At 41.5% G+C, this 27,829-nt stretch overlaps 2 protein-coding genes and 1 long non-coding RNA gene across 3 annotated transcripts; all 3 read left to right on the top strand.

The window, feature by feature from the left end:
- Nucleotides 1–7,649: 7,649 nt before the first annotated feature.
- Nucleotides 7,650–9,905, top strand: LOC100273291 (putative alcohol dehydrogenase superfamily protein). Its single transcript, NM_001147732.1, has 3 exons — nucleotides 7,650–8,180; nucleotides 8,283–8,572; nucleotides 9,267–9,905. Exons 1-3 carry the CDS (start codon nucleotides 7,728–7,730, stop codon nucleotides 9,727–9,729), a joined length of 1,206 nt encoding a protein of 401 aa, NP_001141204.1. The 5' UTR covers nucleotides 7,650–7,727; the 3' UTR covers nucleotides 9,730–9,905.
- Nucleotides 9,906–14,184: 4,279 nt separating this feature from the next.
- On the top strand, nucleotides 14,185–17,105 carry LOC100283189 (uncharacterized). Its single transcript, NM_001156091.2, has 5 exons — nucleotides 14,185–14,643; nucleotides 14,784–14,961; nucleotides 15,403–15,569; nucleotides 15,667–15,749; nucleotides 16,488–17,105. Exons 1-5 carry the CDS (start codon nucleotides 14,398–14,400, stop codon nucleotides 16,864–16,866), a joined length of 1,053 nt encoding a protein of 350 aa, NP_001149563.2. The 5' UTR covers nucleotides 14,185–14,397; the 3' UTR covers nucleotides 16,867–17,105.
- Nucleotides 17,106–23,263: 6,158 nt separating this feature from the next.
- Nucleotides 23,264–23,648, top strand: LOC103650905 (uncharacterized). The gene is made up of 3 exons (XR_564468.2): nucleotides 23,264–23,359; nucleotides 23,438–23,509; nucleotides 23,604–23,648. It is a non-coding gene; the product is annotated as an uncharacterized lncRNA (long non-coding RNA).
- Nucleotides 23,649–27,829: the final 4,181 nt, after the last annotated feature.

The following is a 27,829-nucleotide window of genomic DNA, read 5'->3' as shown; positions in this document are numbered from 1 at the left end:
CGAAATAGGCAAATCCTAGGTTGATAATACAGGATATGATGATGTACCATGACCTTCATAGAACAATTTTGTATTGTAGGGTGAAAAATTATAAAAAGCTATATTCTAAGCATATTGAAACGGGTGGTGAGTTGTGATTATCAAAATTCATGTTCAACTCAAGTTCACACAATTGTCAAGCCTCTATTGTACATACTTGTTCTCAGGCAACAAAAAAAATATATACTCAGGTTAGGCAGGGATCAACTCAAGTTCACACAATTGACAAGCTTCTAGTGTACATACATGTCCTCAAGCAACAAAAAGTATATATACTCCAAATACATGAAAAACACATACTTAGCCCATGCAGTCTTTTATACATCCTTGGATTGGAATTGCAAGACACTTCCAACAAGAGTGGATACATACTCAACACATACAATCTTTAACTTTAATAAATTAATAAAGCAATCTATAAATACTCGAAGTTCTCATGGGACTCCATAAATAAAATAGATAGTAATTAGAGCCAAATCCTCTCTTAGTCTATTATCATGGTCTTATACCGCGTCTTGGCAACTCTTCTAGGATAAAAGGGGTAAAAATTGGTTATAACTGCATATTCAACTCCAGAGAGGCCACTCCTGCAAAGCATTATAAAAGTGAAAGATTCTAATCAGTAATATTCTTAGAAATGATGTCAGTTCACAAATATGGTGTGGATAATTTCAGCTACAAATTTCTACAATCTTGAAAACACAATTGTAACTAAAATACAGTTGGTCTTGAAGTAGTAACTAAATACAGTGGGCATCAGCATATGTTCTTAAAAGTTCTTGTGCCACAATATGAAACATGTAGCTAGAATCAGGTTTAAGAAACTACCAGTAGTTGTACTAAGTTGTAGCTAGAATCAGGTTTAAGAAATACCTGCAGGTTTAAGATGCTATATTTCTAATTTACTGATTTAGATGTCTCATTATTTTTTCACCCATATGGCAGCAACAAAATGAACTAAGCTAATTTTCTCCCCTGGTAATTACACATATGAGATGCGATTGAACTAAGCTAATTTTCTCCCCTAGTAGTATAAAAGATTTACAAAAACAAACACAACTGATATGTTTTAGGATCACGATGAGTTTATTTCATAGTGCCGAAATAAAATATCCATTTCAGTTTCACAAATCAATCAGACCAGAAGCATATATTTGGCTTTAGCAAATCATTTGAATAAGAAACCTGGTATGCACCATAGCACCACCATTGCCTACTTATGAATTATTTTCAGCATATATTTCTATTTTTAACGGTTTCTGCAATCAAATAGATTCAGTTTTTGTTTGTGCTCTTAAACAGCTTGTATTTGCCCCAATTTTCTGATTCTGCCAGATTAAGTGCTAGATGTAGCATTTCAGTATCTGTTTCTACACTCAAACATAATAGATTCAGTTCTATTTGTGGAGTTCACTGAAACCAGAACAGAACAATTTCTGTTTGTGCACTCAAACGTATTCAGATCTAGTTCCGTTGAGTTCTGTTTGTGCACTCAAACAAAATAGAACAGTTTCTATTTTTGCAGTTCAGTTCAACAGATTCATTGAAAACAGAAATAGTGGTTTCATCAGTGAAAATAGAAATGCACTAACAACAAAAAACAGAAATATGCATTCACTTAAACAAGTAGTTCACAACCAGAATTCAGTTTACTTTTCACAAGCAGTACTCATACCAGAATTCCACTGATAACATGAGTTGAATACAATAACACAAGTGCACTACAAATCATAAGTTCACAACCACAACTCACTACGAATGTCACATAGTACAATCCCACCACTCTTCGAAGCGAATGAGGTGATGGAACAATGGAAAGGACGATCGAGTTGTGTGTGCAAAATGCAAAGCAGAGCCAAAAAACAAACCTTCTAGAGCGAGGCGAGTCGATCCACGATGAGGGCATCAGCCTGGACGTCGTCGCACTCAAGCAGGACCTTGTGGATGTGGAGGCTATGGGAGGCGATCTCGGATTCTCGGTGGTGAAGACAAAACAATAAAATGTTCTGTGTAGAGTACTAAGCAATTATATAAATATCATTCAGTAACGAAATTAAATAAAGGAAATTCAGATGCTCCCAATCTTATGATTTTACCTTCTCAACAATTATGACCTGACCTTGCAACACAGAACAGTCCAGATATTTGATGCAGTGATCTGCCTCCTTAGTAGCAGCCATGGTGACAAAACCAAACCCCCGCGGTTCCCTTGTCCAAGGATCGTACACAATGCTTGCATCAATCACCTATAGCACAATCAGTAAGCAAAGTGAATTGTTCAATAATTATATTTTGACTTCTCAGAAATGACACTTTAAAGTTGCAGATATTTTATTATATTCTTTAATGATTACCTACCTCTCCCTCAGTGGAGAAGTGCTTCTTCGGACCTTGATCAGTTACACGAGGTGACAAAACGGTCACATACAGGTTGTTTCCCAGGGTTTTCAGCATCACTTGAGTCCACATTCCTAGATAAATTATATGAATATCAAATACTCAGATTACAAGCAACATAGATGTTTCATGTCTTGAATTTAAATATACGACATTGGCAAAAACACGTTAACTGGCCCAAGGATGAAGGGCATACCAAGAGCGACTTCTGTACCTTGTGTTTGAGTAAGGAGAGCGAGATCCATACCTTTCACTTAAAAATGTGCTTTTTTTAGAATCAAAGCATCTGGCTTAAAAAACACAGATAAATGTGGTAAAGATAAATGGTTGCTTTGGATTTGACAGGGCACTAAAAAGGAAAAGTTTTAGTTGTACCCAACACCAAACATAGTTGTATCTCCAGAAAGACCAATCACTGGCAAGACTATCACATTCACATCCTGAGTTTCGCATGCAGCAACAGCAAAAGTGATAGGTGGATTATCCTTAGCTGTTCCGCAAAAATAAAATAGCTTGTCAGCCTCGATAACACATCATAAAAAATAATACGTAATTCACAATAATGAACTCAAAGAAGAGACAATCAAAACTTGCTTGTGGTGCAGAAGCACTCCTGACACTCCATCTTCCGCATTGCCCATATCAAAAGATCAAACTATGAGTACAAACAACCCCCGAAAAAATAACTGAACAAGTATAGGTTATTATGTATTGATTTACTTACATGAAGGGTTCATTGTAGTGGTCTCCTGAATTATGCGAAAAACCTCCAATAGAATTACACAGCAGGGTTGCCAAATGGGCAAAATAGTGGACTCTACATGACAAACAGGAACAATGCTATGTTTGGTAAAGAATAATCACATGAATTACACAGCTGGGTAAATATGTGTTTGTTTTCAGCTCTGACATATAATTAAGAACAAATGAATTAAGTATGCAAAGCAAAACCAAACTGTGTTGGTGTCTCCATTCTCGTACATATGTTTCCTCTTATACAAGAAAAACATATCAAATTCTCGTACATACGTTGTCTGATGATGCTATCGCCTAGCCTGAGTTCAAGACCAAATCTCTTAGCTAGACTGACTAATAATCATGGATGTGACGCAGCGTTAGCTTCTTTAGTTACGTGCTATAGTCTCGTAGTGTGTAACTTATATATGGGACACGTTACGGCCAACTACTTGGTAATCCAAGGAACTAATGCTATAAAATCCTTCCAGGGTCAGGATCTCAGGGCGACAGCAACAACCGCGACAAGGAGGAGCAAATCGATTTGTGAAAAAAATCAGAACGGGTGGGTAAATCTCACGATTTTTTTGTTGTCGCAGGTTCCTGGATCTGAACAAGCCGGGCACAAAAATTAGGAAAATAACAAAGCACGGTTGGGATGGGGATGAGACGATTCTGATATGAATGATTGAATTGCCGCTCAGCTTACCCGGCGGATCGGTAAATCTCTTCCCTTCCTTCTTGCTCCTCTCCCATGTCTGTCCCCTGTATTAGGTGGTGAATCTTAACGTTCTTGATTCTTGGTAGTGTCTCCTATTTATATGTGTTGTTGTCTGTGTCATGATAGTAATGTATTTCATGGCAGTCCTTATAGCATGGTAGTAGCTTTGTTTAGATTGAAGTGATTTTTCTTTGACAGTCAAGACACATGTATTAGCATGTTCATGTCAGATGCACACTTAGGATAGTAGAAGTAATGCATTCTATTGACTGACTGGGCATCATCATATGAACCTAGCTCATTTCCTAACACTCTCTGTTTTTAGTTCGACTCTTTGATAAAGGTCACACAATAATTGACTCAGTTCACAATCTGATTCAGTTTTCAATTCACACAATCTGACTCACACAATTTGACTAAGTTTTCTAGACTGAATCAGCATTAGATTCACTTTTCTGGACTGAATGTGACAAGGTTGTGGTACACACGAATTCTGAAGATTATACAATGGCCAAGTGCTGTGAAAAACAGACTGACGACTACTGGAGATTATACTATGGCCATGCAGATGTGTGCCGAGATGATCTATATAATCATCAAAACTACTAAATGAGGGCTATAGCCTTAGTACGAAGCCCAGGCAGCTGCATCAGGGAATGAGACACCTGCAGGAGCAAGTTCTGATGCGCCAGGTTCCATAGCATAATTGCTGTAATTGCTAGGTGCAAAGGGTAACAGAGGACGTGATGGATCAGCTATAATTGCTGCAGACAGTTAGCTGAATAACAGAGCTATGGCCTATGGTGGCAGTGTGTCAGCTTTGAATGCAATGTTGGGTATCTTACCTTTCTAGTTTTGCTTAAGAGGGAGTTTAGTTAGAGAGAATCCCACTTTAAACTTGTAATGGCATAACTCAATGCTACCCTTTGTAAGTTGGTCTCCCCAGCAAAACGTTGCTTTCCATAAAGCAGGGCTTATCGGTCTGGAGTCTAAAAAACTTGTTCACAAATTTCAATCACCAAAATTTATAGCCAGTGCTAATTTCATTATTATGAACAAATGGCACAAAGTTCAGCATGTCAAGACATTTATACTCCAATGAGCAAAAGTATGGCTCCATAACATTTATATTTCCATGTGGTGTATGTCGCATAGGACTGATAGGAGCAACCGTTGTCTCAGTATCAACAAATATTTTCATAAGTAGTAAGTTAGAATGTGAGCTCCTAGAGAGTGGGCAAGTCGTTTCCTGCTCCATGATTCAGTTACAGGATGTAGCCCTATTATTGCACTTACCAACAATAGACTATAGGTAATGAAGAAATGGATTATTTACCATGTGTGCTAAGGCAATTCAACAGTGTATTAAACCAATTGACCCATTTAGCAACTTATAAAAGTTGGAGATATCAACGCGATTTAGCAACATAAATTCGTATCTAGGGACGTGAGGATATTCTACTCAAAATGTAAAGTGAATGCTCGCATACAGACCTCAGAACCAGTCAATCCTTAGCGCCTAAGAGCGTGTGGCGAACAACACTAGGAAGGGGATTGGGGATAGAAGGGACCAGAACAGAGGGCCGGAATCAGACCAACGTCCACGAGCACAAACCACACTCCTGGCTGGAATCAGGCAGCCCCACCCATGTTGTCGCCATGGTTGGCCTGCTCATGCCGTCGTCGTGGCTGCCCCACATGATCTCCCTCGTCCTCCGCTCTCCACCCGACACCCTCGCCGCCGACCTGGCTCTCGACGGTGTTCTTGTCCGGGAGCGGCAACACGATATGGCCCCGGAAGGCCTTGATGAGGCAGTCTGCGAGTGTGACGAAGTAAGGCAGAGCATAGGGATGAGACGGCGTCGATGGCGTTGTCGTAGGAGGGCGGGTCAATGAAGGAGAAGGAAAAGGTCGGGGAGAGGGTGAAAGCGACGGTGCACGTGGAGAGGTGGGGCGACGATCTCGGCACTGAACGGCGGCGCCGAAGCTGGGCGCGAGGTACAGACTATCGCGGGCGGGGGCAGAGCAGGCGAGATCTGCGGAGACGGAGGCATGGCGTACCACTGTTGACCCGCGGCGTTGGCTGCGTGTTGCTGCTGGCATCGTGGCCGCCGCCGCCCGTGCTGTTGCTGGCGTGGATGGCGCAGGCGGCCTGCCAGTCGGCGCGGGCGAATGGGGCGGTGGCGCGGCACGCCTGGGATGCGAAGCGCGTGGATCTGCACCAGGCTGCCGGGCGGAGCTGGTGGCGTGGCGCGCCGGAGAAGGCGTCGAGCACTACGACGTCCATGGAGACAGGCACACCGTCTCCGCAGCTGTTGTGGAGACATCGAGCGCGGAGGCGCACAACACCCACAAGAACGTCACCATGGCGTCTGCAGCCGCCGCGCGAACCGTCGCTCCCATCACCATCTGCGTCTGCGTTGGCGTCGGGCTTCTACGGTTCTACCTGCCTCGTTTGCGGCTCGATCAGAAATCAATCGATCGCGCACCCCAGTTGACGGAGGCTGTGGTACATATCATAGTTCTCTGAACTTATACATGTAGATCTAGGGGCTCAGACCCATGCCTTCTCTGATGATTCGAACATACCTGAGGAAGGAGAAGAGGAATCAACCACCGGCGAGCCGGAAGGGTGGCGTCGAGGACACCTACGACGGCCTGGATCGAGGGCGAGGCTTGCGTGGTGTTGGTGCGGGTGGGGAGCATCGTGTCCAGTCACCCCCCCCCCCCCCCCCACGGCGTGAGGACGGCGATGTGTTAGTCGACGGGCCTGTGCCAAGTCTCTGGTGACGGGATAGAGCTTTTGGGCGATAGAGGGTGAGAGGGAGACGCAAGGAGGAAGGGGGACACAGACGATGGATCGACGGAGACACAGAGTAAGAGGACGGCTGTCACGGCGGGGGAGGCGGTCGGAGGCATCGAAGATTGGGGGCATGGTGCGGGCGAAATTTCCGGGGGCAGGCGACAGCGGGGCTTGCGCGACTTCCGGGCGGGGGCATGGTCAAGCGGTGGACGCCCTCGCTAGCTCCTTATAGAGTAGTAAAGATAACAAAAACAAGATTGTATTTTGAAATATAGGGCTTGAGACTATAAATACCCTCCAACAGTGACCCTATTTGATAAAAAAATCATTAAATTATAGAGTTCGGTCTCTTGAATTCTAAATATAGTACCCCTTATATCGGAACCATATCTTTGTTTCTTCTTAATTTACAACTATTTATTTTCTAATAACAAGAATTTTTTTCTAAGTGGTATTATTTAAGAACTAACTATTGGAGTAAAAGAATCATTTGAGACCCTAAATATTTTAAATGTGGTCCTATTTTATTTTTTAGGGCTCTTGTTGGAGCTACAATAACACAGTAGTAAATGAGCAATTTAGGCGGTGTTCGGCTGTTACGGATTGGTGGGTCGGAACGATTCCTAACTAGATTGTTTCTCTAATTTATATAAACTCTGATTAGCTGGAACGATCCCGGGTGCAATCTGACACAAACAAACAAGGCGTTAGAGTTTACGGACCGGAATAACACGGTGCCACACACTTAAAGACGCTGGTGCACTTTACTCTATCAAATTGTCTCCTATCCATCTTTATTTTTCTAGAAGATGCACGCTCACAAACTCTTGTTCGCCCACTCTGATTCATCATTCCCAAATGGTATGCTACTACCCCCATGTTAACCAGCGCCGGCCGTGGACGCCACCACTATAAATACACGTGTACAAAGCTAGCACATCGTCGAACACATACCTAATTATCACCTGTAAGCCAGCTGAACCACATCTCGTCGTGCACATCCGGAGCCCGGGAACACACACACACATTGTCATGGCCATGCCCAAGCCCGTCCTGAGCCTGCTCGTGCACCTACACGCCGCCGTCCTGTTCCTTCCCGCCCCGGCCGGCGGCGCGGTCTACAACGTGCTGCGCTACGGCGCGCGCCCCGACGGCGTGACGGACGCGGCGGGGCCCTTCCTCCGCGCGTGGGCGGACGCCTGCCGCTCGCCCCTCCCGGCCGCCGTGTACGTGCCGCCAGGGAGGTACCTGGTGCGGAGCGCCACGTTCACCGGCCCGTGCCACACCCGCGCCGTGACGTTCGCCGTCGCCGGCACGGTCGTCGCCCCCGCGGCCTACGGCGCGCGCGGCTCGTCGGGGAGGTGGATCACGTTCGAGAACATGGACGGCCTCGTCGTCGCCGGCGGCGGCACGCTGGACGGCCGCGGCAGGGCACTCTGGGCCTGCAGACAGCGCGGGCAGCGCGACTGTCCGACCCCCACGTCCGTACGTCGCCGCCGTCGAAACCTGACGATAACGCAAACAAGCTGATAATGCATGCGCCTAACTTGGCTCGCCGCACTTTCTTGCTTGGTTGAGCGCGTGCAGACTCTGACGATCGCCAACTCCAAGGACGTGGTGGTGGCCGGGCTCCGGTCGGTGGACAGCGAGCTGTTCCACGTGGTGGTGCTGCAGTGCCACGGCGTGACGGTGCGCGGGGTGACGGTGGAGGCGCCGGCGGACAGCCCCAACACCGACGGCATCCACCTGCACATGTCCACCCACGTGTCGGTGTACGACGCCAGGATCAGCACCGGCGACGACTGCATCTCCATCGGCCCCGGCAACTCTCACCTCTGGATCGAGCGCGTCGCCTGCGGCCCCGGCCACGGCATCAGGTACGTGCGCCGTCGTCTCGGTGGTGGATCAGTGCGTGATGCGCGGTGATTTTGTCTGCATGAATGAGGGCGGAAATGCCCCCACGTTAGGAATTAAATCGAGGAAAATCAAAGCGTAGGAATGGAAGTTCGAGCTGGTTTTATGGAAATCAATCCATAAACTGGTTTGACTGAAACAGCCTCGAAAGTCGAAAGTTGAAAGATCTTCAAGTCAGATCAGACGAGTGGAAACTAGAGATGGCCAAACGGGCCGGCCCGGCCCGGCCCGGCCCGGGCCCGGTGAAGCCCGGCCAAAACCGGGCCGGGCCTGCTGAGCCAGCGGGCTTAAGTTTCTGTCCAAGCCCGGCCCGCAGCGGGCCTAAACGGGCCGGGCCGGCCCGTTTAGCACGAAAAACGGGCCAAAAAGCGGGCTAAACGGGCCGGTAAGCACGTTTTAGTGTAAAAAAAACGGGCTTAACGGGCTTAGAGGTAAACGGGCCGTGCCGGGCTAGCCCGCCGTGCCTAGTTTCCTGTCCAAGCCCGCCCGCTTATTCTACCGTGCCGGGCTCGGACCGGGCCCAAAAAGCGGGCTTCGTGCCGGGCTCACGGGCCTCGTGCTTTTTGGCCATCTATAGTGGAAACGGACCTGACCTGGGCCCGCTTTCCATACTCTAGTTCGCATAGTATCCACTAACGAAATCGATCTTTCAACTAGCATCGGGAGCCTGGGCAAGCAGCAGGGCACGGAGGTGGAGGCGGTGCAGAACGTGACGGTGAAGACGACGTGGTTCACCGGCACCATGAACGGGCTGCGGATCAAGACGTGGGGCGGCTCCAAGCGCGGCTTCGTCACGGGCGTCACCTTCGCCGACTCCACCATGTCCGGCGTGGACAACCCCATCATCATCGACCAGAACTACTGCCCCACCAGCAGCGGCTGCCCCGGCGCCGGCCGGAGCTCCAGCATCAGGATCAGCGACGTGCGGTACGTGGGCATCCGGGGCTCGTCGGCCACGCCGGTGGCCGTCAACTTCGACTGCAGCCGGAGCTACCCCTGCAGTGGCATCAGCCTGCAGGACGTGGCGCTGACGTACCAGAACCGGGCCGCCGCCAAGTCCTACTGCCGGAACGTGCAGGGGACCGCGCTCGGCCTCGTGCTGCCGCCGAGCTGCCTCTGATCAGACGATCGACCTTGCAACTTACATTGCCGGCCGGACGCAGCAGTTAGCTGCATGCGTTGTCACGTGTATATAGATGCATATGTCGAGTGTATTATGTACGGAGTATGTGGGGAGTGCTTACTGCTTAGACTAGGAGAACATTACGAGCTTCTTCTGACAGTAGATGGTTATATAGTCGATATCTGTTGGTTCTTTTCTTTAACCCTTCGCCTTTTTCGCAGCACGATTATTGTATGAGCAAGTTTTTTAAATAATTTTTATTTTATTCTGGTCTAGGTACAAGTTATGCACATAATACCGTAATCTGGCTCTTTGACGAGTGCTCGACGCTTTATCAAGTGCTTTTTGTCGGGTACTTGGCACAGTTAGACATTCGGCAAAGACCGCTTTCCCGAGTGTCAAACACTTACGAACGTCGACGTTCGGCAAAGGACCGTCAGCGACCATCTATAGCCCTAGGAACACAATGTAAGCCCTAGGAGCACAACGTAATACTAACACCAAACTAAGTTGAAAACATCGTAAAAGATAGCAAACCTATTTTTTCAAGATCCTTTAGAAACATGTGTAATTTCAACTAATTTATATGGTCAAAATAAGGTACTTAGTACTAGTTATATTCTTTTTGTCTAGTGTTCCGTCCATCACCCACAAATAAAGGTGACTTTACATACTTCTGATTTCTATTGATACATACATACATCTGATCTCTACTGCTAGTTGACTGTGCACTACTACGATTTCTATATATTACATAAGTAGACCTTGTTTGAATGTAATGGTTGTTCAAACACGCTCTAAACTTCTACAATGATTTGTGCTCTATTTAAATTGGTTTGTTAACTTCGATCTCAACAGGTCTACCATGTAACTTATATAAATGCATTTCATATACCAAGTGAGAAACCACAATTTCAATACTCATGTCGTCTCCCGTGAGGTGGCTTGAACGACACCAAACCCTAGTCGTCGTTGTCCCTTACCCCTCCACTCTCCGCCTTGCCGCCACCACAGTAAGCAGACAAAAGTTCCGAGCGACTTGCGAGTACGGTGGTGAAATCCTCGTGTGACCTAGCAAGGTTTAGCCCGACACGAGCATGTCCTGGCCTGTTGTCCACCGGGTCTGTGCTGGCCCGACCCGACCACCGTGTCGTGCATATGCCTTAGGCACGACATGGTGGGTTAGTCTTCATACGATCTGTTTTAATTTTTTCCATATTTTCATAAAATTATCTATATTATACTTTCATATAGAATATAAAACACAAAAAATATGAGTTCTCTTGGCTCTAGAAGTGTAGGAATGTGGTTTTGGAGCAACAACCATGATTTCAACCCCCCATTTGTGCATAAGTTTAGAAACTCTTGCATTATATTATAGGAGGAGAAATTGCATAATTTTATAAATTATTGAACATACGTCTTATCGTGGAACATATATTTGCTTTCTATTTGAAAACGACATTATTATATTCTGTTATTTTAAAACCGTTTCATTGAACTTACATTCCGGCTCATAATATGATTGTTCGCCTTGGAATATAAGAAGGCCCAACACTATCCTTGCCAAGGCCAACTCTATCCAGCGGGCCAACACCGAGCCACACCGTGCACTTTGGGCCTACAACATCGTTCCATACCGGGAAAGGGAAAAAGGAAAGTGCATACGATATCCTCAACTATCGGACAAAGTTTAATCTGTGTCGTTTAAAGACTTAATTCTTTGAGAAAATCCCTTCAATGCCATCCAAACTTATACTAATCTCTTCAATGTCATCCAAACTTATAGCTTTCCTTCAATGCCATTAAATTTAAATTTTAATCCCTTAAATACCATTACCGTTAGTTTGAGCTAACGTCGTTAGTTCAATTTAAAGTCAATCTCTCCAATGCCATTAAAATCTATATTGATCCTTTCAATGCCACTAGAAGTTGATCGATCTATTTGGAATTTAAAAATTCCAGAATAAAAAAATATAGATCAAAATTTTAAAATTCCACGATTTTTAAAAATTTTAGTCCATACTTTTTAAAACTCCAAAATTACTTCGATATACTAATTCGATCTATTTGCTTCCTAATAATTTTGAAAAAAATATGAAAATATATGATAGAATTTTTAAAAATTATTTAAATATTTGTAGAACTTCAATCCACATTTTTAGAACCCATTTTTTTGAAACGCGAATATATCACATTGATTTTTAAAATTTAGCTCCCTTGTTATCATTAGTGTTTGTTGTTAGTTTGAAAAAATATTTGGAATCAAATAAACCGAAGTGATATAGCAGAGTAATTTTTGGGGTTTACAAAAAACATGTACTTAAGTTTTTAAAAATCGTGGAATTTTAAAATTCTGATCCATATTTTTTTATTCTGAAATTTTTAAACCCCAAATAGATCGAACCAATTTCGAGTGGCATTGAAGGGATCAATATAGATTTTAATGGTATTAGAGAGACTGACTTTAAATTGAACTAACGGCGTTAGCTCCAAACTAACAGTAATGGCATTCAAGGGATTAAAATTTAAATTTGATGGCATTGAAGGAAAGTTATAAATTTTGATGGCATTGAAGGGATTGGTATAATTTTGGATGGTATTGAAGGGATTTTCTCTAATTCGTTTTGCTTTCAAAAGTTTGTGGAGTCTAAAAGTTCGGTTTTCTAATTTAGTAAGGTATGTTTCATAATTTAGAAAGATAAACTGAGAGATCGTAGTAATAATAGCTGAAATAGATGAGATCAGGGGCGGATTTGGGCTCCGGGCCACCTAGGCCGTGGCTCGGGGCGTAGCCCAAAAATACTCTTGTATATAGGTCTTTTTCAACCAAAAAATCTTACCTAAAATACATTTCAGCTAAAAAATATGGTCTAAAAGACCTCCTGCTTACACTGATTGAGCCATGCGCTAGCAGCCTCCCTCAGTCGCATCTTCCAATTATTTTGTAAACCTGCACGGCTGCGTTTCCTATGTTTCCAGCGGCGCGCCGCCTCCATTCAACCCTCTATCGCTCTCCACGCCTTCAGACTCTACGAATCCGGCAAGGGCACAAGGCAGCAACTTCCGAGTCGGTCGGGCGGGCTCTGACTCAGGCATCCGCCACCGCCAGTCCGACCTCCACCTCCGCCAGCCTGCCTCCGGCGTCCCTGCGACCCTATTCACCCAAATCCGCCCCTGGCATTACATCTTCTCATAAACTATACAACTTGCTCAATCCGATTCACTTCCTTTTCTTATTCATAGTTGAGGGTGGAGCGCCTCCCAGGCCAATGGGCAGCGACCACCTGAGCGGCGAGCGATGTGTGCTGAGTGTTGACTGCCTGCTGCCATGTGTCCGTGATTCTCCTCTACTATGAGTAATTGTTTCCGAATGTCTGATTCTCTTTTCCTATCTGTCACAGTTCCACTGAATTGTTTTAAATGTTTCTACCCCTAAAGTGCGAAAAATTAAAAGATAAGTAGTACATCGTTATATTTGTAGAATGGCTCAGGGTGTTATTTTTATGGAGCTCCGCCACTAGATGAGATGGACTAAGATTATCCGCACTCATTCTACTCTAAATTTTTACTCTAAAAGGAATATTCTATTCTAGTCATCAATATTTTAAAATACAGTAGCCAAACTTCCGCATCCACAACTACTCTATATCTCAACCCTATACAAACTACCATATTTTTTTATAAAAAATACCCACTGTGGGCCCACCACCCATCTCCTTTGCGTCTGCAGCAAACCCACCGTGGGCCTCACCACCCATGCTCTACACAGCGTCACAGTGAGTTGCGGGCAGCAAACGCTAAGACTATCTGCACCGCCTCCCGCTTCACCTCCCCCTCCCCTCGGTTAGCGGCGCCAATGTTACTCTATGTGCTGCATCGGTAGCCTCTATATACACCCCTACCAGCTACAGTACTAGAGGAGTCTACAGGTACCCACCAGATATAGCGTGAGGACGCCGGCCCCCTTCTCTGCATGCACAGCGACGTGACAGTGCAAGTTGAAGTTTGGTAGTTAGAAAAAAATGATGTTGGATAATAAATAGGTGTAAAAAATAATATTTTATAGTTGTAGTGGGTTATAGGGGGAGTATTTAGGGGGAACCGCTGCGAGAGATGAAAAAATAGGGGATGAAATGTTGATGATGTGACGCAAAAAAGTGATATAGGGGGAAAAATTTAGAGAGAATCGCTGCGGATAGCCTAAAATAGAATATGCCATCCAGTCAATCGCTGCAGCCATCCACTTCACTGTAAATTTTTAGAGTTGGCTTCACAGTCCGCGACTGCGGGCAGCCTAATCGTGGTAGAAAGAAGGCAACACACATGGTGACATGGACAACAACAAGCAGCCTGCCTGACAATCAGCCTAGAGCAGAGCCTACGGGGTCCCCTCAGCTCACAGTCGCACCGCAGCCGTCCTGCACGAACGTGCCGTGGGACGTGGGTGGCCTCCAAGGCTCCAACTGGAATCCAAGGCGCGGGCCGTCTCTCCCGCAGTCCCGCTGTCCGCCTGTTCCAACGCGCTCCGCGCACGCGCGCACACCTACCTACCCCCTGCGCTTGCACAAAATCCTTCTTGATCCGCACAGGAAGGTCCCGGCAGAAGAACTTGGCGGGCGAAAGGCGAAACCGACGTGCTCCCGGGCGGGCGGCGACAGCGGCATGGAGCGAGAGCGGCAGGCAGTGGCGAGGAACAGGAAGGTGGTGCTGCGCGGGTACATCGACCGCGCGCCCAGGGAGGAAGACATGGAGCTCGTCGACGGCGGCGCCGTGGAGCTGCGCGTCCCCGAGGGCGGCGGCGGCCCCGCGGTGCTGGTGAAGAACCTCTACCTATCCTGCGACCCTTACATGCGCGGCAGGATGCGGGACTTCCGCAACTCCTACATCCCGCCCTTCAAACCTGGATCAGTGAGCTTCCCTCGTTTACCTTTTCATTTTTTTGGGGGAGCTTGCCCGCTTGGGCTCTTTTGGTTAGCTGCTGAAGCTGCAGGCTGCAAAGTCGGGTGGGCGATTCGTGCGCTGATTGAGCAATTCCTTGATCTGTGAAGCCTATTGAAGGGTTTGGCGTGGGGAGGGTGGTCGACTCCACTCATCCAGGATTCAGTGCTGGTGACGTTGTTTCCGGGATGACTGGATGGGAGGACTACAGTCTGATCACCAAGCCTGAACAGCTCAGGAAGATCCAGCAAAGCGACATACCACTCTCCTATCATCTGGGCCTTCTTGGTTAGTTCCTCCTTATGTCTTTTGTTTCAAAAAAAAATTCAGCTGTATTCTAAATCATAGAAAACGCAGATGTTGTGGACTACCAAAGTACCAAAACAAGATACGATGTTGAGCAGCAGCAAGTGCATGAACTTATTTATGTTGTTGTTGTTGCAAAGACAAACCTTGGCTGAACAAATTTATTTATTGCATATAAGGGACAAGAAAAGGATATAATCAAATAATTCAGTGCCCCTCGCACCTTGTAGACGTAATAATGCTGTGACAAGATACAGAAACAGATACAGAAAATGGTTCGGGGTTGTGTCATTGAAAGAAACGGGAAACCGTGCCCTTGATTGACAGATACTGGAGTGAAAATGACATTTCTCGCTATGCTAGTTATTGTTTAACCCACCAAGCTTATGTCTCTTATTAATTACGTGCTTTCTCCATGTATAGGCATGCCTGGCTTTACAGCTTATGTTGGATTCTATGAGATCTGTTCACCAAAGAAAGGGGAGTTTGTTTTTGTTTCTGCTGCATCGGGAGCAGTTGGGCAAATTGTTGGTCAACTTGCGAAGCTCCATGGTTGCTATGTTGTTGGAAGCGCTGGGACAGATCAGAAGGTAGTAACTCATACCAGTTCTTCATCCATGCGCCTTACCTGCACGTGTTGTCTATATAGATGTAGTTGTATCATCCAGTGTCCGCAATATGTTTCAGGTTGAGCTCTTAAAGGAAAAATTCGGATTTGATGCGGCTTTCAATTATAAGGAAGAGCCTGACTTGACTGCTGCCCTGAAAAGGTCAGATTTTCTTCAGGGAAGATCATACTAATTAACCTAATTTAGCTTGCATGAAAAATTGATGAAACAAACTAGGATAATACTGAAAAGGGCGAACCTTTTGGTGGATTATAAATCTTTTTGTGAGCTAAGAGTATCTCCAACGAGATGCCCTATAAAGTGCCCTAAAAATTAAAATAGATATATTTTATAGAATTTAGGACACCAAAAAAATACGCTCCAACAGTAAAGCCCCCCAACTCAAGTGATTAACAAAATATGTTAAGCTACTCCGTTCGTTTGGAAATGAAACCTTTGTGAAGTGTCCGTTCCTTTAGATCTAGATATGGGTAAACCAAATATGTTGCGGTATATTTGTGACACTTCAGGACATGACCTATATTTTTTGATATTTGTTTTTGTAAAATAGGACGTTATTGGAGTAGTTTTTTATAGCTTAAGCACTATAATTTAATTTCGGGCACTGAGATAAGTCACTGTTGGAGATCTCTAATGACCATGACCTTATACAACCATCTGATAATAGGAAAATATTCATGTACCTAGGACGAACATACTAGTATTCCTGAACATAATATGGGGCATTTTATCCTTATTGCTAAAATAGTGGAACTATCGACGTAATCTTTACTTACGCATATTTTTCAGTCATGTGTCAAGTAAAGTCGACAAATAATCCATTCAGATCACAATATTATGCTGCGACCTTCATGTAAAAATGCATGTTTTTATATGCAGGCACTTCCCTGAAGGCATAGACATCTACTTCGAGAACGTAGGCGGGCCGATGCTTGATGCTGTACTACTCAACATGCGAGTACATGGCCGCATTGCGGTATGTGGCATGGTTTCCCAGCACGGGGTGACTGCTCCTGCCGGAATCCACAACCTGTTCTCCTTGATAAGCAAGAGGATAGAGATGAAGGGGTTCATCCAGAGCGATTACGTGCACCTGTTCCCGCAGTTCGTCGATGACATCACCAGGCATTACAGAGACGGGAAGATCGTGTATGTGGAAGACATGAGCGTTGGGCTGGAGAGTGGGCCGGCTTCCTTCGTCGGTCTGTTCAGCGGTAAAAATGTTGGCAAGCAGGTCGTCTGTGTGTCGCGGGATTGAAAGGCCTGGATTTTGTTCCCTACTGGCCAGTACCCTTAAATAAAATCAGGAAAACATTATTTTCAACTCCGAGAAGGACCCCACTAGCCAGTACCACGGTCGTAAATCTCAAGGTCATGTTTATTTTTTCTCCTGTATTATATAAGTTAGATTACAGTGAAAAAGTAGAAAGATAAAATACTAATTTAGGATAATAAATAATCTAAAATAAGCTATCTAATGCTAAATTATTTTAACTTATTTGTGGTTTCAAAATAATATTTTATTATTTTATTCTTCCACTATAATTCAACCTAGGGGTGGAAACGAGCCGGCTCGACTCGCTGCGGCTCGCTCACGTAACGAGCCGAGCTCGGCTCGGCTCGCCCATCTGGCGAGCTCGGAAAACCGGCTCGGCTCGCTCCGGGCTCGCGAGCCGGCTCGCCGAGCCAACGAGCCTAGCCATAAATGTAAATCTACTCTCTAAATTATAGGAACAATTGGATCTATACCATTAAAAGATCCAAACTTTAGATATATATCATGGACCCCACATGTCATTGACTCATGTGGACCCACATGTAAGTAAGATAGTAATGGTATGGATCCAAAGTGGTGATCTTTTAATGATATGGATCCAAATTTTCCTAAATTATAATATAAAATCTTAAAAATATTGTAAGTAACATATTTTAAATTAATAAAATAGATATATCACTAATATAATATAGAAAATAAATTATTTTTATAGTAATCTCAAATAACATAAATTATTGTCTACTTGGTACTAATATTATATGCTAACTAAGATTTTATGTAACAAATTGTTGTTTGGTCGAGCCAGCTCGCGAGCTGCACCGAGCCGAGCTGGCTCGCTCTTTTCACGAACCACAAAAACAGGCTCGTTCTGAGCGTCGAGCCGGTCCGAGTCGAGCCGAGTTGCTGCGAGCCCGAGCCAGCTTGTCGAGCTCGAGCTTTTTTTCCAGTCCTAATTCAACCTATATAATCTAGGAGAGAAACAACACGCCTCAAAGTCACCCGATTTTCGCATAAAAAACGCCCTTTCGGTGACAACCGACATTCTTAACTCAAGGCCTCACGTTACTCCCCTGATCACTCTACCCAAAATCCAATTTATATTTACGATATTCATCTTAGCCATTTTATATTTATCAAGTTTTAAAATAAGTATTGAGGACCCTTAAATAAATTCAAACAAAAAATATTTCCAACTACAAGTTTTATAATCTTTTAAGATATACAACTTTTATTTTGGTCACTTTTTATTTGAGGTCATTCAAAAAATTAGTTTTAAATATAATTCAAATGTGAGAAAATTCAAATTTAATTTTACTTTGATAGGCGATTTCAAACAATGAGATTTTAACTACGACGTTACATAACTTTTTTTGATTATTTCTAAAACGGAGACTGTTTTTTCTTTAAAATTCGAAATTTAAAAATGGGTAATTCAAACAGAATTATCGGATAGATGATTTCAAATAAAAAGTTATTAGCAACAAAGTTGCATAGCTTTTCGAGATCTGTAACTTTTAGATTATTATTTCAACATCCAAGATCATTTGATACCACCACACACTTGTGTAGTCACTAGTTCCTATAAATAATATAGATTCCTTTGGTATTAACTCTATAAAATTTTGTGAATTAAATATTTTAGTATCAAAATAACTTCAAATAAAGAAAAGTAAACTATAATGTTGCGTAATTCCTCAAGACCTACAACTTTTTATTTTGATCTATTAATCTAAGATCTTTTCTTACCACTACACATTTACTTGTGATTATACAGCACATGGAACTCTTATATTAACTCTATAAAATCTTGTGTATCAAAATTTTCGGCACCAAAGTAATTTCAACTGAAACGTTGTCCAATATAAAGTGTTAGATCCCATCGAGTACTACAACTTTGATATAAAATCCATCTTCGCTAAATATTAAATCAAAAGGCTATCAAATTTTCCCTACAATCTATCACATTTAGACCATGTCTAGAACCAATAGTGATGCAATCAAAGACGGTAGAAGCCAATCATCGCCGATTCATGGCCGTAAGTGATAGTGATGACCTTAATATCACTGTAGATTGGACTTATTACTCTCAATTCTTAGTCACAAACTAGCACTATTGTTCATTTAAAAAAACCACACTATTATTGTTGGGGGGCCTTCGTATGTCGAAGGTCCTCAAAAACACGTTTAACTATTGGATATCAACATGTTATCAAGTATTGCAGGAGTTTCGGTACCAGAACACCTTTGATGCAGAACGATGAAGGGGCGACGAAGCTAGCTTTGTCATAACAATACAGGGAGACGATGTAAGGAGAAGGTGACATCTTGAATGCTGAAAGCAAAAGACAATGTTGCCCTTGTATAATTTGTAAATCCTGTGTGTAATCCTTGTGGTCATAAATGCAATTTCGTACGAAGTTGTATGATTCCTTATAAATAGATGAGCAATGCCCTACATAAAATACCTTTTGGTGGGCTGGATAATTGTTGTGTAATCTCTTCCCTAGAACACCTTAGTCGTAACTCACTCTATACAACCGAAGATACGATTGTAAATTCATTATATGAAAGGGAAGAAATTAGAAATGTGATATCGAAATATCTAAGATAAGTTATCATGTTTAACTTCTCCATATTCCTTATATACTTATTTACGCAACTAAGTCATTATTTACTCGATTAAATCTGAACCTTCGTCTTCGAAGGAGTTATTTCGAAGAGATAACTGGTTAAAGACGAAGGTTGATTATCTTTTTAATATTGTGTTGCCTTGTTTTCGACAGCGTATAGTAATTAGGAACAAGTGACCAACAATTATTAATGGTTGTTAAGCAACAGATAATAAAGGTCAATTCAATAGTAATGTATGATAAAGAAAGCAGGAGCAGAAGATCTGGAGGATGAGCAATAAATGATTGGAAAGATCTCGTGATGCAAAAGTCACATTAAAAAAACTTTGATATAAAATTCACCTCCACATTAAATAAAAAGTCGCAATAAAAAAACTTGCTTCATCGTTCCAATATACTATCCATTTTAGAAGATCCGGAGGATGAGCAATAAATGATTTTTTACCGAGTACTACAACTTTGATATAAAACTCATCTTCACATTAAATAAAAAGTCACATTAAAAAGACATTAAAAAACTTTCTTCTTTCGTCCCAATATACTATTCGTTTTAGACCTTTATTTTTGTGTCCATATTCAAACTGATAACAATAAACCTAGACATACATATATATATATATATATATATATATATAGGACAGGTATAACGGGAGCCCTGGGCTTCGGATATTAAAGGAAGTCCAGGTCGGTTCCCGAGGTCTGGCCGATGGAATAGGCGCGCCTGTGTTTTAACGTGGGGCTGAGAGGAGGCATGCAGGACAGACGACGTCGTGACGTGGTTGTTTGAATGGTAAGGAAATTGCGCGGAATTAAAGGGAATATATGCCACATGCAAACGTGATTACTGGGATACGTGGGCGTGTAAATTATGGATCTTGCATGGTAAGTAATGTGCGGAAGGTAAAAAAACATGAAGCATAAGATGTTGAAAGATATGGCATAAAACCGAAGCGGCATAATAGATGCATAAACATTATATACCGATTGGCGTAAAACGTTGTGTCATTGTGCGTAAATTTTATATTATGAATTTTAGTTTGACAAAGACGTCGCCATAATATCGGGACGTTTCGAAAATAATGGGGAGACCCTGTAAACGTGGATGCGGTTACTTTTATAGTATCCGAGATTTACTTTCATTCGGAAAAAAAGACCACTGAGGCTGCATAACTAATCGGAGTTGGAGATGGCCGGCTCTGGAGGGTCGCCGGCGATGGAAGGAGATGGCGTTCGTCTTGATCCAGAGACAGAGGGAGGAGTTGGTGGTAACTCACTGGTGACACCACCGCCTGCTCTAATGGGTCCTGCGATCGCCGAGATGAGCATAGGGGAAGAAGGAGAACAAAGGGTTCGACCTCCTATGTCCAATATTAGCTCCAGGGAGATGGATACGCCACAGATACTGCGTTCACATGTAAGTCCAATCGCTGTATTTGATTATTGATTGATTATATTGTTGTGAACATATTCCATGGTACAAACAACAATGACAATGAAATAGCAGACAAAAAACATTGATCCAACTATAGTGCCAACGGTAGGGATGACTTTCAAGGATGTTGATGATGCATATAAATTCTATAAAAGGTATGCATATGAAGTTGGATTTCTACTGAAGAAATATAGAGAGAAGACATTCAGTAAGTGGATAAATTGTTCACGTGAAGGTAAAAGTGCAGCAAAATCAAATGATACACCTAGGATGAGGAATAGATCATCGGGGCGTACACAATGCAAAGCTGGAATAAAATTTAAAAAAATATATGATGATGAAAACAAAATGGTTGTAGCTACAAAAATTGAACTGGTAAACTTGGAGCATAACCATGAGTTCATAACTGACGAAGCAGAGAAACAACATTTACGTTGCAACAAATTTAGGGATGCTGAGTTCATAAATTTTGTGGATGCAATGCATGATAGCTGAGTGCCGCAGCATTGCATAGTTGATTTCATATCAGAAATGCATGATGGGCCGGAGAACGTACCGGTAACTGCTCAAGATCTGAAAAACATGTAAGCAATACTTTTTTGTTACATGTGTATATATCAATAGCCAGGAATATTACTATAGTAAATGTGTGTGTAACAATTTTTTGTGCAAACAAACGTAGGAGGGCAGCCAGGAGAAGAGAAAATTGCTCAAATGATGTAGCCAAACTTTTGGCTTTCTTTAGAGAATGCAAAAAACAGAATCCACAATTTTTTTGTGATTTCCAGCTAGACGATGATGGGAAAATAGTTAGTATTTTTTGGTCACACGCAAGTATGCAGGGGGAATACGCAGATTATGGTGATGCTGTGACATTTGATACAACACACAAGACAAATATATATGATAAACCACTGGGCATGTTTGTTGGAGCTAACAGCTATCTGCAGTGTACAGTGTTTGGATTTGTTTTGTTGGGAGATGAAACTGTACATACTTTTGAATGGGCTTTCAATTCATTCAAAACATGTATGGGATGCGAGGGTCCAAGAGTTATGCTTACAGGTATGTGATATATAAATTTGTTATGCAAAACAATGAATTAATTTATTGTGAAAATAACTGAATAATCTGTGAACAATTACAGATCAAGATCCTGCAATGCCAATTGCTCTGAGAACTGTATTTCCAAAAACAGTTCACAGACTGTGCTTATGGCATGTACAGAACAGATTTATGCCATTCCTGAATGAGATATATGCCAGGTTTGCTGTTAAGGATTTTAAAACAACATTCCAGTCTATTATACATCATCCATTAACTCCTCATGAGTTTGAATGTGCCTGGGAAATGATGCTAGATGAGTTCAATCTTCATGAAGATATAACTCTACGCAAATTATATGAAATAAGAAAAGAATGGATACCTGCATTTTTTAAAAATGACTTCTGTGGGGTAATGGTATCTACACAACGAAGTGAGAGCATGAACAGATTAGTGAAGCAATCACATGTAGATGTGAACACCCCACTGCATGAGTTCGCTAAACAAATGATGAAAATGTTGCACAACAGGAAAATGAAAGAATCAAAGGAGGCATTGGTGAGCAAGGTATGTCGTGCTTGTTAGCAATAACGGTTTGCATACAATTATGTAAATAATTTGTTTAATTATGATAATAATGTGTTATAGGCACCAAGGACAACAGATACATTATATAGGTTCGAAGTGAGAGTCTCTAGAGCATACACCAGAGCTGTTATGAATAAATTCGAGGAATCAATGAAATACGCCACTGCATACAAAATATTAAAGGACCCAGACGGATGTGATAATGAATGGATCGTACAACATACAAAACGGTCTAATAAAATTGTGTGGGAACAACATCAATTCAAGATAACAGCAGACATAGAAGCTGGGGAGTATACATGCGAGTGCAAACAGTGGGAACATATAGGTTTGTACGTATTATGTTGGTTAGCATAAAAAATTTGCATACTAGAGAATTTGATTATTGTAGTACAAATTAATGTATATTTTTGAAATAATGGTTCGTTTTCATGTTTTCAGGTCTATTGTGTGTTCATCTTTTAAGAGCCTTCATGCATCTTCAAGTTGAAAAGATACCTTCAAAGTATATATTGCAAAGGTACACTGTCTCATCAAGAAAAGATGTTCCGTTTGAAAGAATTGATAAGAGCTTCAGGGGGAAGGATGGAGTTACTAAATCATACAGACAGAAAATGTTGTTAACGAAAACAATGAAAGTAGTTCGCCAGGCGTGTATGTCAAAAGCAGGTACGATAAGGCGATGGATGTGTTGGATGAGCTCGATGTCGTTCTAAGCCGATTGGAGCCAGATATTGGATGTAATGAGTCAACAGATGTTAGTGATAATGAGGAAGACAAGGTAATAATATTGCAGATGTTTTAGTGTTATACTATTTGTAACATAAATTATGCATAGTAACATGTTATTTTGTACCAGGAAGAAGAGTTGAATAAAAATAATGCTGGCGATGGGATGGAAGATGACAATACAATTACATGTCATAATAAGGTATGTAAAAGATATATATATATATAAGCTTGCATGAAGTATTGTATATAATGAATATATAATATCAATGTAATAAGCAAATAATATTTTGTAGGATTCGCATAACACCAGGACTGGATGTGAACATGCGTTAACAATAATATCAACTGGTAACCAGGTACATATTAAAGTAATATTGTTTATTTGTCTAAAATGAAAAAAATATTTTTATGCTGCATGTAAATGTTGATGTATTTGGGTTGGGCTTTAAAGGAGGACAACATGAGATTTTCACATGAGGTTGGTGATACAAGTTCTCCGTGTCACGTAGCACATGAACAAATGGAACATATTGCTGCATCCTCAGAAGCTAAAAAGGTGAGCATTGATAAATGATTTTACTGATTGGTATAAATATATATAAATATGCGTATACTAAATAGTAACGTCTATTATTATGCAGAGGTTGAATTTTAATGTGGATGTTATAAATCTGAGTATGCCAGATCGTGCAAGACCAAAGGGACGGACAATCAAAAATTCAGAAGATAGGATTATGAGACTAGGTGCGAAAGGAGAGAAAAAGAAGAATAAGAGATGCCATTTGTGTGGAATAGCAGATGGGCATAACAGCAGAACATGTCTGTCTGTGGAAGAGAACAGGGCAAGGCTAGCAAAACTGTCTAATCGAAAGAGAGGACGGCCAGCCGGATCAAGACTAAACAATAAAACAACTGCTCCACAGTGGAATGAAACATCGACTGCAAAAAAACATCGTATTGATGAAGAAGTGGAAAATGAAGAAGCCGATGAGCATATGGATTTGGGAGAATAATTTGAAGTGTGACTAAAGAGTGGTCGGTTTAGAAGAAACTTGTAATATCACAATGACTTATGCTTTATTTTGTTCGAAATTCAATAGTTTGCATGAAAGGGTTATATAATGCGTAGATATAAAACTATAAAATGCTGCGTAAATATAGACAATTACACAAATTATGTAACTGAATATGCACAACAAATTGGCATTGAACGTTTAGCAATCGGAAGGTCTGGACATTAATGTTATATAAAACTGTATACACTTAACAATACTAATCAAATGGGAGTGCATACGTCGGTTTCACACTTCAAATACAACAAACAGGATATAGCATAAACACTTGTTACAATTAGCATAATTAGCGTGAAAAATGTATAAAAGATGAACCTAGTGTATATAAAATAAGGAAGTATATATTATGCATAAAACTTGAATATTGAAACAATATGATAATACAAATAAGCCAAACCTTGGAAGCAAAAAGATTAACCAACTCACAAACTGGAGATAAAACAACATAGAATTTGTTAACAGATAACATAAATAGCCATTCTGGTAACAATTATGTTTGACACACTTCAGATAAAAACTGATGCGAAGTAGCATAGACATTAGCCACATTGAACATAAGTGGCACACAGAGTATCAAACACATTATCAGAGGCCTGACATAAGTGACTTAACAAGTAACATAAACAGTTTTGTGCATCGCACAGGGAATCATGTTCAGCTATGCTATCTAAGTCTTGGCTTTCAAACAGCGGCGTCTCCTTGGAGAATACTTGAAAGGCAGCAGTTCTGTAGGAAGGGGGGCAACCATGTTGTTGCGATGAAAGGTAAGGCAATGCAGAACAAAGGCACGTTGGTCCAATGGTTCATCCTGAAATAGCCATAATATCAAATTATTGGTAGAATAAAATCTGAAGGAGTAATATATGCAAGATTAGAAGACTAATTTAGTGACATACCAGAGTATAAAATTCTGATAAGTCGCCATCATCAAAATCGTAGTAGCGGAGGAAGTTTGCGACAAAAAAACCACAATCATTTGACCCTGGTGTCATGGTTGGACAATTGGGAAGGAGCCCAATCTTGTAGTTGCCAAACTTTGGTACAGTTGACTCAGGTCGAGCTTCATGTAAGGCAATGCTAAGTCTTCTCATTATTAGTCTGGACCAAGGTATCTTCGTTCCATTTATCATCATTTGATCATTATGGATTTGTTTCCATGTAGTGCCTCCAAGCAATGTACCATAAGGATTTGAATCTAAGATGTCTATTCGACGGCGTTCAAAATTGATTGCATAAATGGTCCAGTGGCTTCGGCGTAGCATAGAAACCAGGATCTGTTAAATATATATGTAAAATTATGAATGATTTATACTATGCATATGAAAAATTAAAACTAATACAACATAAAACTAGTGACCAAAAGTACATTCTAACATTTGTACAAATGAAACTGATTAGAACTCACCAATTTAATCTGGTTAAGAACATCATCTGAAGGTAGGGTCGGTTCAAGATGTTCTTTAAGAAGTGATGTTGTGAAGGGCTGTGGATTTGAACTGTGTTGTTCAAACTCCTCGATATTCAAAACGGTTTGGACAAAGAAAATAAATTGATTAGTATTATATATTTATACAGTAAGTGTTGCAATAAGATACAAAGTTGTGGAGAAACAATTACCCCAACGTTGACATTCAGAATTAGAGTGTTGATTACAGAATCTGGATTGTATAATACATCATCCTGACGAATACAGTCGATAAATCCCTGCATGAAAGTATTCTCAAGACATTTGTTGGGACCAAACGACTGGACAACATCAAGGACAGACCCTCCAAATCCTCCAAAATTAATGATAGACCTGGGGGAAAAACTTTGATTACAATTCTTCTAATTATACTTAATTGGAATTTGAATAACTAATACATACATGCTCGGATCTAGTTTTCCTGACAAAATGAACTTAAGCAGGTTGCGAGCACAGTCTTCACGTGACACGTGGGGATGTTCAGCGACTGCAGCTTTACAGGAACTATCCTTTGCAATCAGGTCAGTAGTTGCCTAATATATGAATAAATGTTAGTAAACAGTTGCATAAATATGTATGTCTTATTGTATAAATAGGAAAAATATGAAAATTACAACATGTCTTACATCTGTCAATGGGGTTTTATCGAACAGAGGTGCACCAGATACAGGAGTATCATGTGTAACATATTTTTGTCCTTCCTGTAACCAATAAATTTATTAATATAAACGTAATGAAACATAGGAAAAAATTAATATTAGCATAATATGATGAAGGTGTAAATACTTACACTATTTATATTTGGTGTTAACTTAGGAGCAGCAGGCTTGTCTGTTGTGGGAGCCTGGGAATTTAAAAAAAATAAAGCATGCATATATATTAATGTTACTTGCATACATTGTAAATGAAATAATAATAATTGTGATATAAGGAAGTCAAACATTAGATTTTGGAGTCTTGTCAAAAATAGGGTCATCCATAACTTCAGCTTTTTTGCAGACGTTCCCACTGACAATCTATAATGGAAACAACTGAGATTTGAGTAAACAGTAACTTGTATGCAGAATAGAATATATGCATAGTATATATAGTTTGTATGAGAAAACTTACATCATCTGATACTTTGATATGATCAGTAGGAACATGGCTTTCCTGATCATGTTGTTGTTTATCAGGTGTTGGAACAGTTGGTGTGGATACTGGATCATTTGTTGGAGGCATTGAGGTAGTGGGGGGGGGGGTTATCTACATTTGGAACATATAATAATATAGTAGTTGTTACTGAAATATAACTGCATTATAAATGTATCGTTATAAAAAATGGTTAAAAATACAAATTTGCAAACTACATCAGTATACTATCAGGATGCATAAATAAAATACAGTTTTCATAAACGAAATACACTGAAAAAATATGTTGCTGCTTGTATGAGTATAAATTAATATATATATTATTTTCCGGAAATAATTCGTGAACTTGATTAGTTTAAAAAAAATAAACATAAATACTAAAACCTTCTGGCTGTGAATCGCGCTGCGTTGCAGCTCTCAAAACTTCATCGATCATTTCACCAAATGTTTCAGAGAGTTCAATCTGCTTCGAAACAATCATCTGATGGCTCAGCTGTAGGGAATCACAGTATTTATCCACCTCTTTGTCATGAGCATCAAACAATGATTGAAACATTGGACGCTGCTGGGAGGGCAAACATTGCAACTTGTTGCCAATCAAATTCTTGATATGTGGCACATATATGTTGAAAACGGCAGAAGCAGGCCGTTCTGGAGCAATGACGTAACACGTTTCTGAACGGCTACGAAACTGTATAAAGTAATATAGAACAGTTAGCAGTAATAATATTTTAACATCTGCATAACAGGACAAAAAGTTGTTTATGTCTAACCTCTGCATATCCGAATGGTTCACCAGTTTTACGGGGGGGGCGCCTGTCACCACGAGCCAACTCTTTTATGGTCTCAT

This window comes from Zea mays, chromosome 3, assembly GCF_902167145.1.
Source record: "Zea mays cultivar B73 chromosome 3, Zm-B73-REFERENCE-NAM-5.0, whole genome shotgun sequence".
Classification (NCBI taxonomy): domain Eukaryota; kingdom Viridiplantae; phylum Streptophyta; class Magnoliopsida; order Poales; family Poaceae; genus Zea; species Zea mays.
The sequence above is the reverse complement of the archived record's forward strand: the minus strand, read 5'-3'. Positions and strand labels throughout refer to the sequence as shown.

Bases quoted from the DNA above. Each gene is read 5' to 3' on its own strand.
- LOC100273291 (NM_001147732.1), top strand. From the start codon at position 7,728: ATGGCCATGCCCAAGCCCGTCCTGAGCCTGCTCGTGCACCTACACGCC. The intron at 8,181-8,282 runs GTACGTCGCCGC...GAGCGCGTGCAG, and splicing joins ACTGTCCGACCCCCACGTCC to ACTCTGACGATCGCCAACTC. The intron at 8,573-9,266 runs GTACGTGCGCCG...TCTTTCAACTAG, and splicing joins GGCCCCGGCCACGGCATCAG to CATCGGGAGCCTGGGCAAGC.
- LOC100283189 (NM_001156091.2), top strand. From the start codon at position 14,398: ATGGAGCGAGAGCGGCAGGCAGTGGCGAGGAACAGGAAGGTGGTGCTG. The intron at 14,644-14,783 runs GTGAGCTTCCCT...TGATCTGTGAAG, and splicing joins CGCCCTTCAAACCTGGATCA to CCTATTGAAGGGTTTGGCGT. The intron at 15,750-16,487 runs GTCAGATTTTCT...TTTTATATGCAG, and splicing joins TTGACTGCTGCCCTGAAAAG to GCACTTCCCTGAAGGCATAG.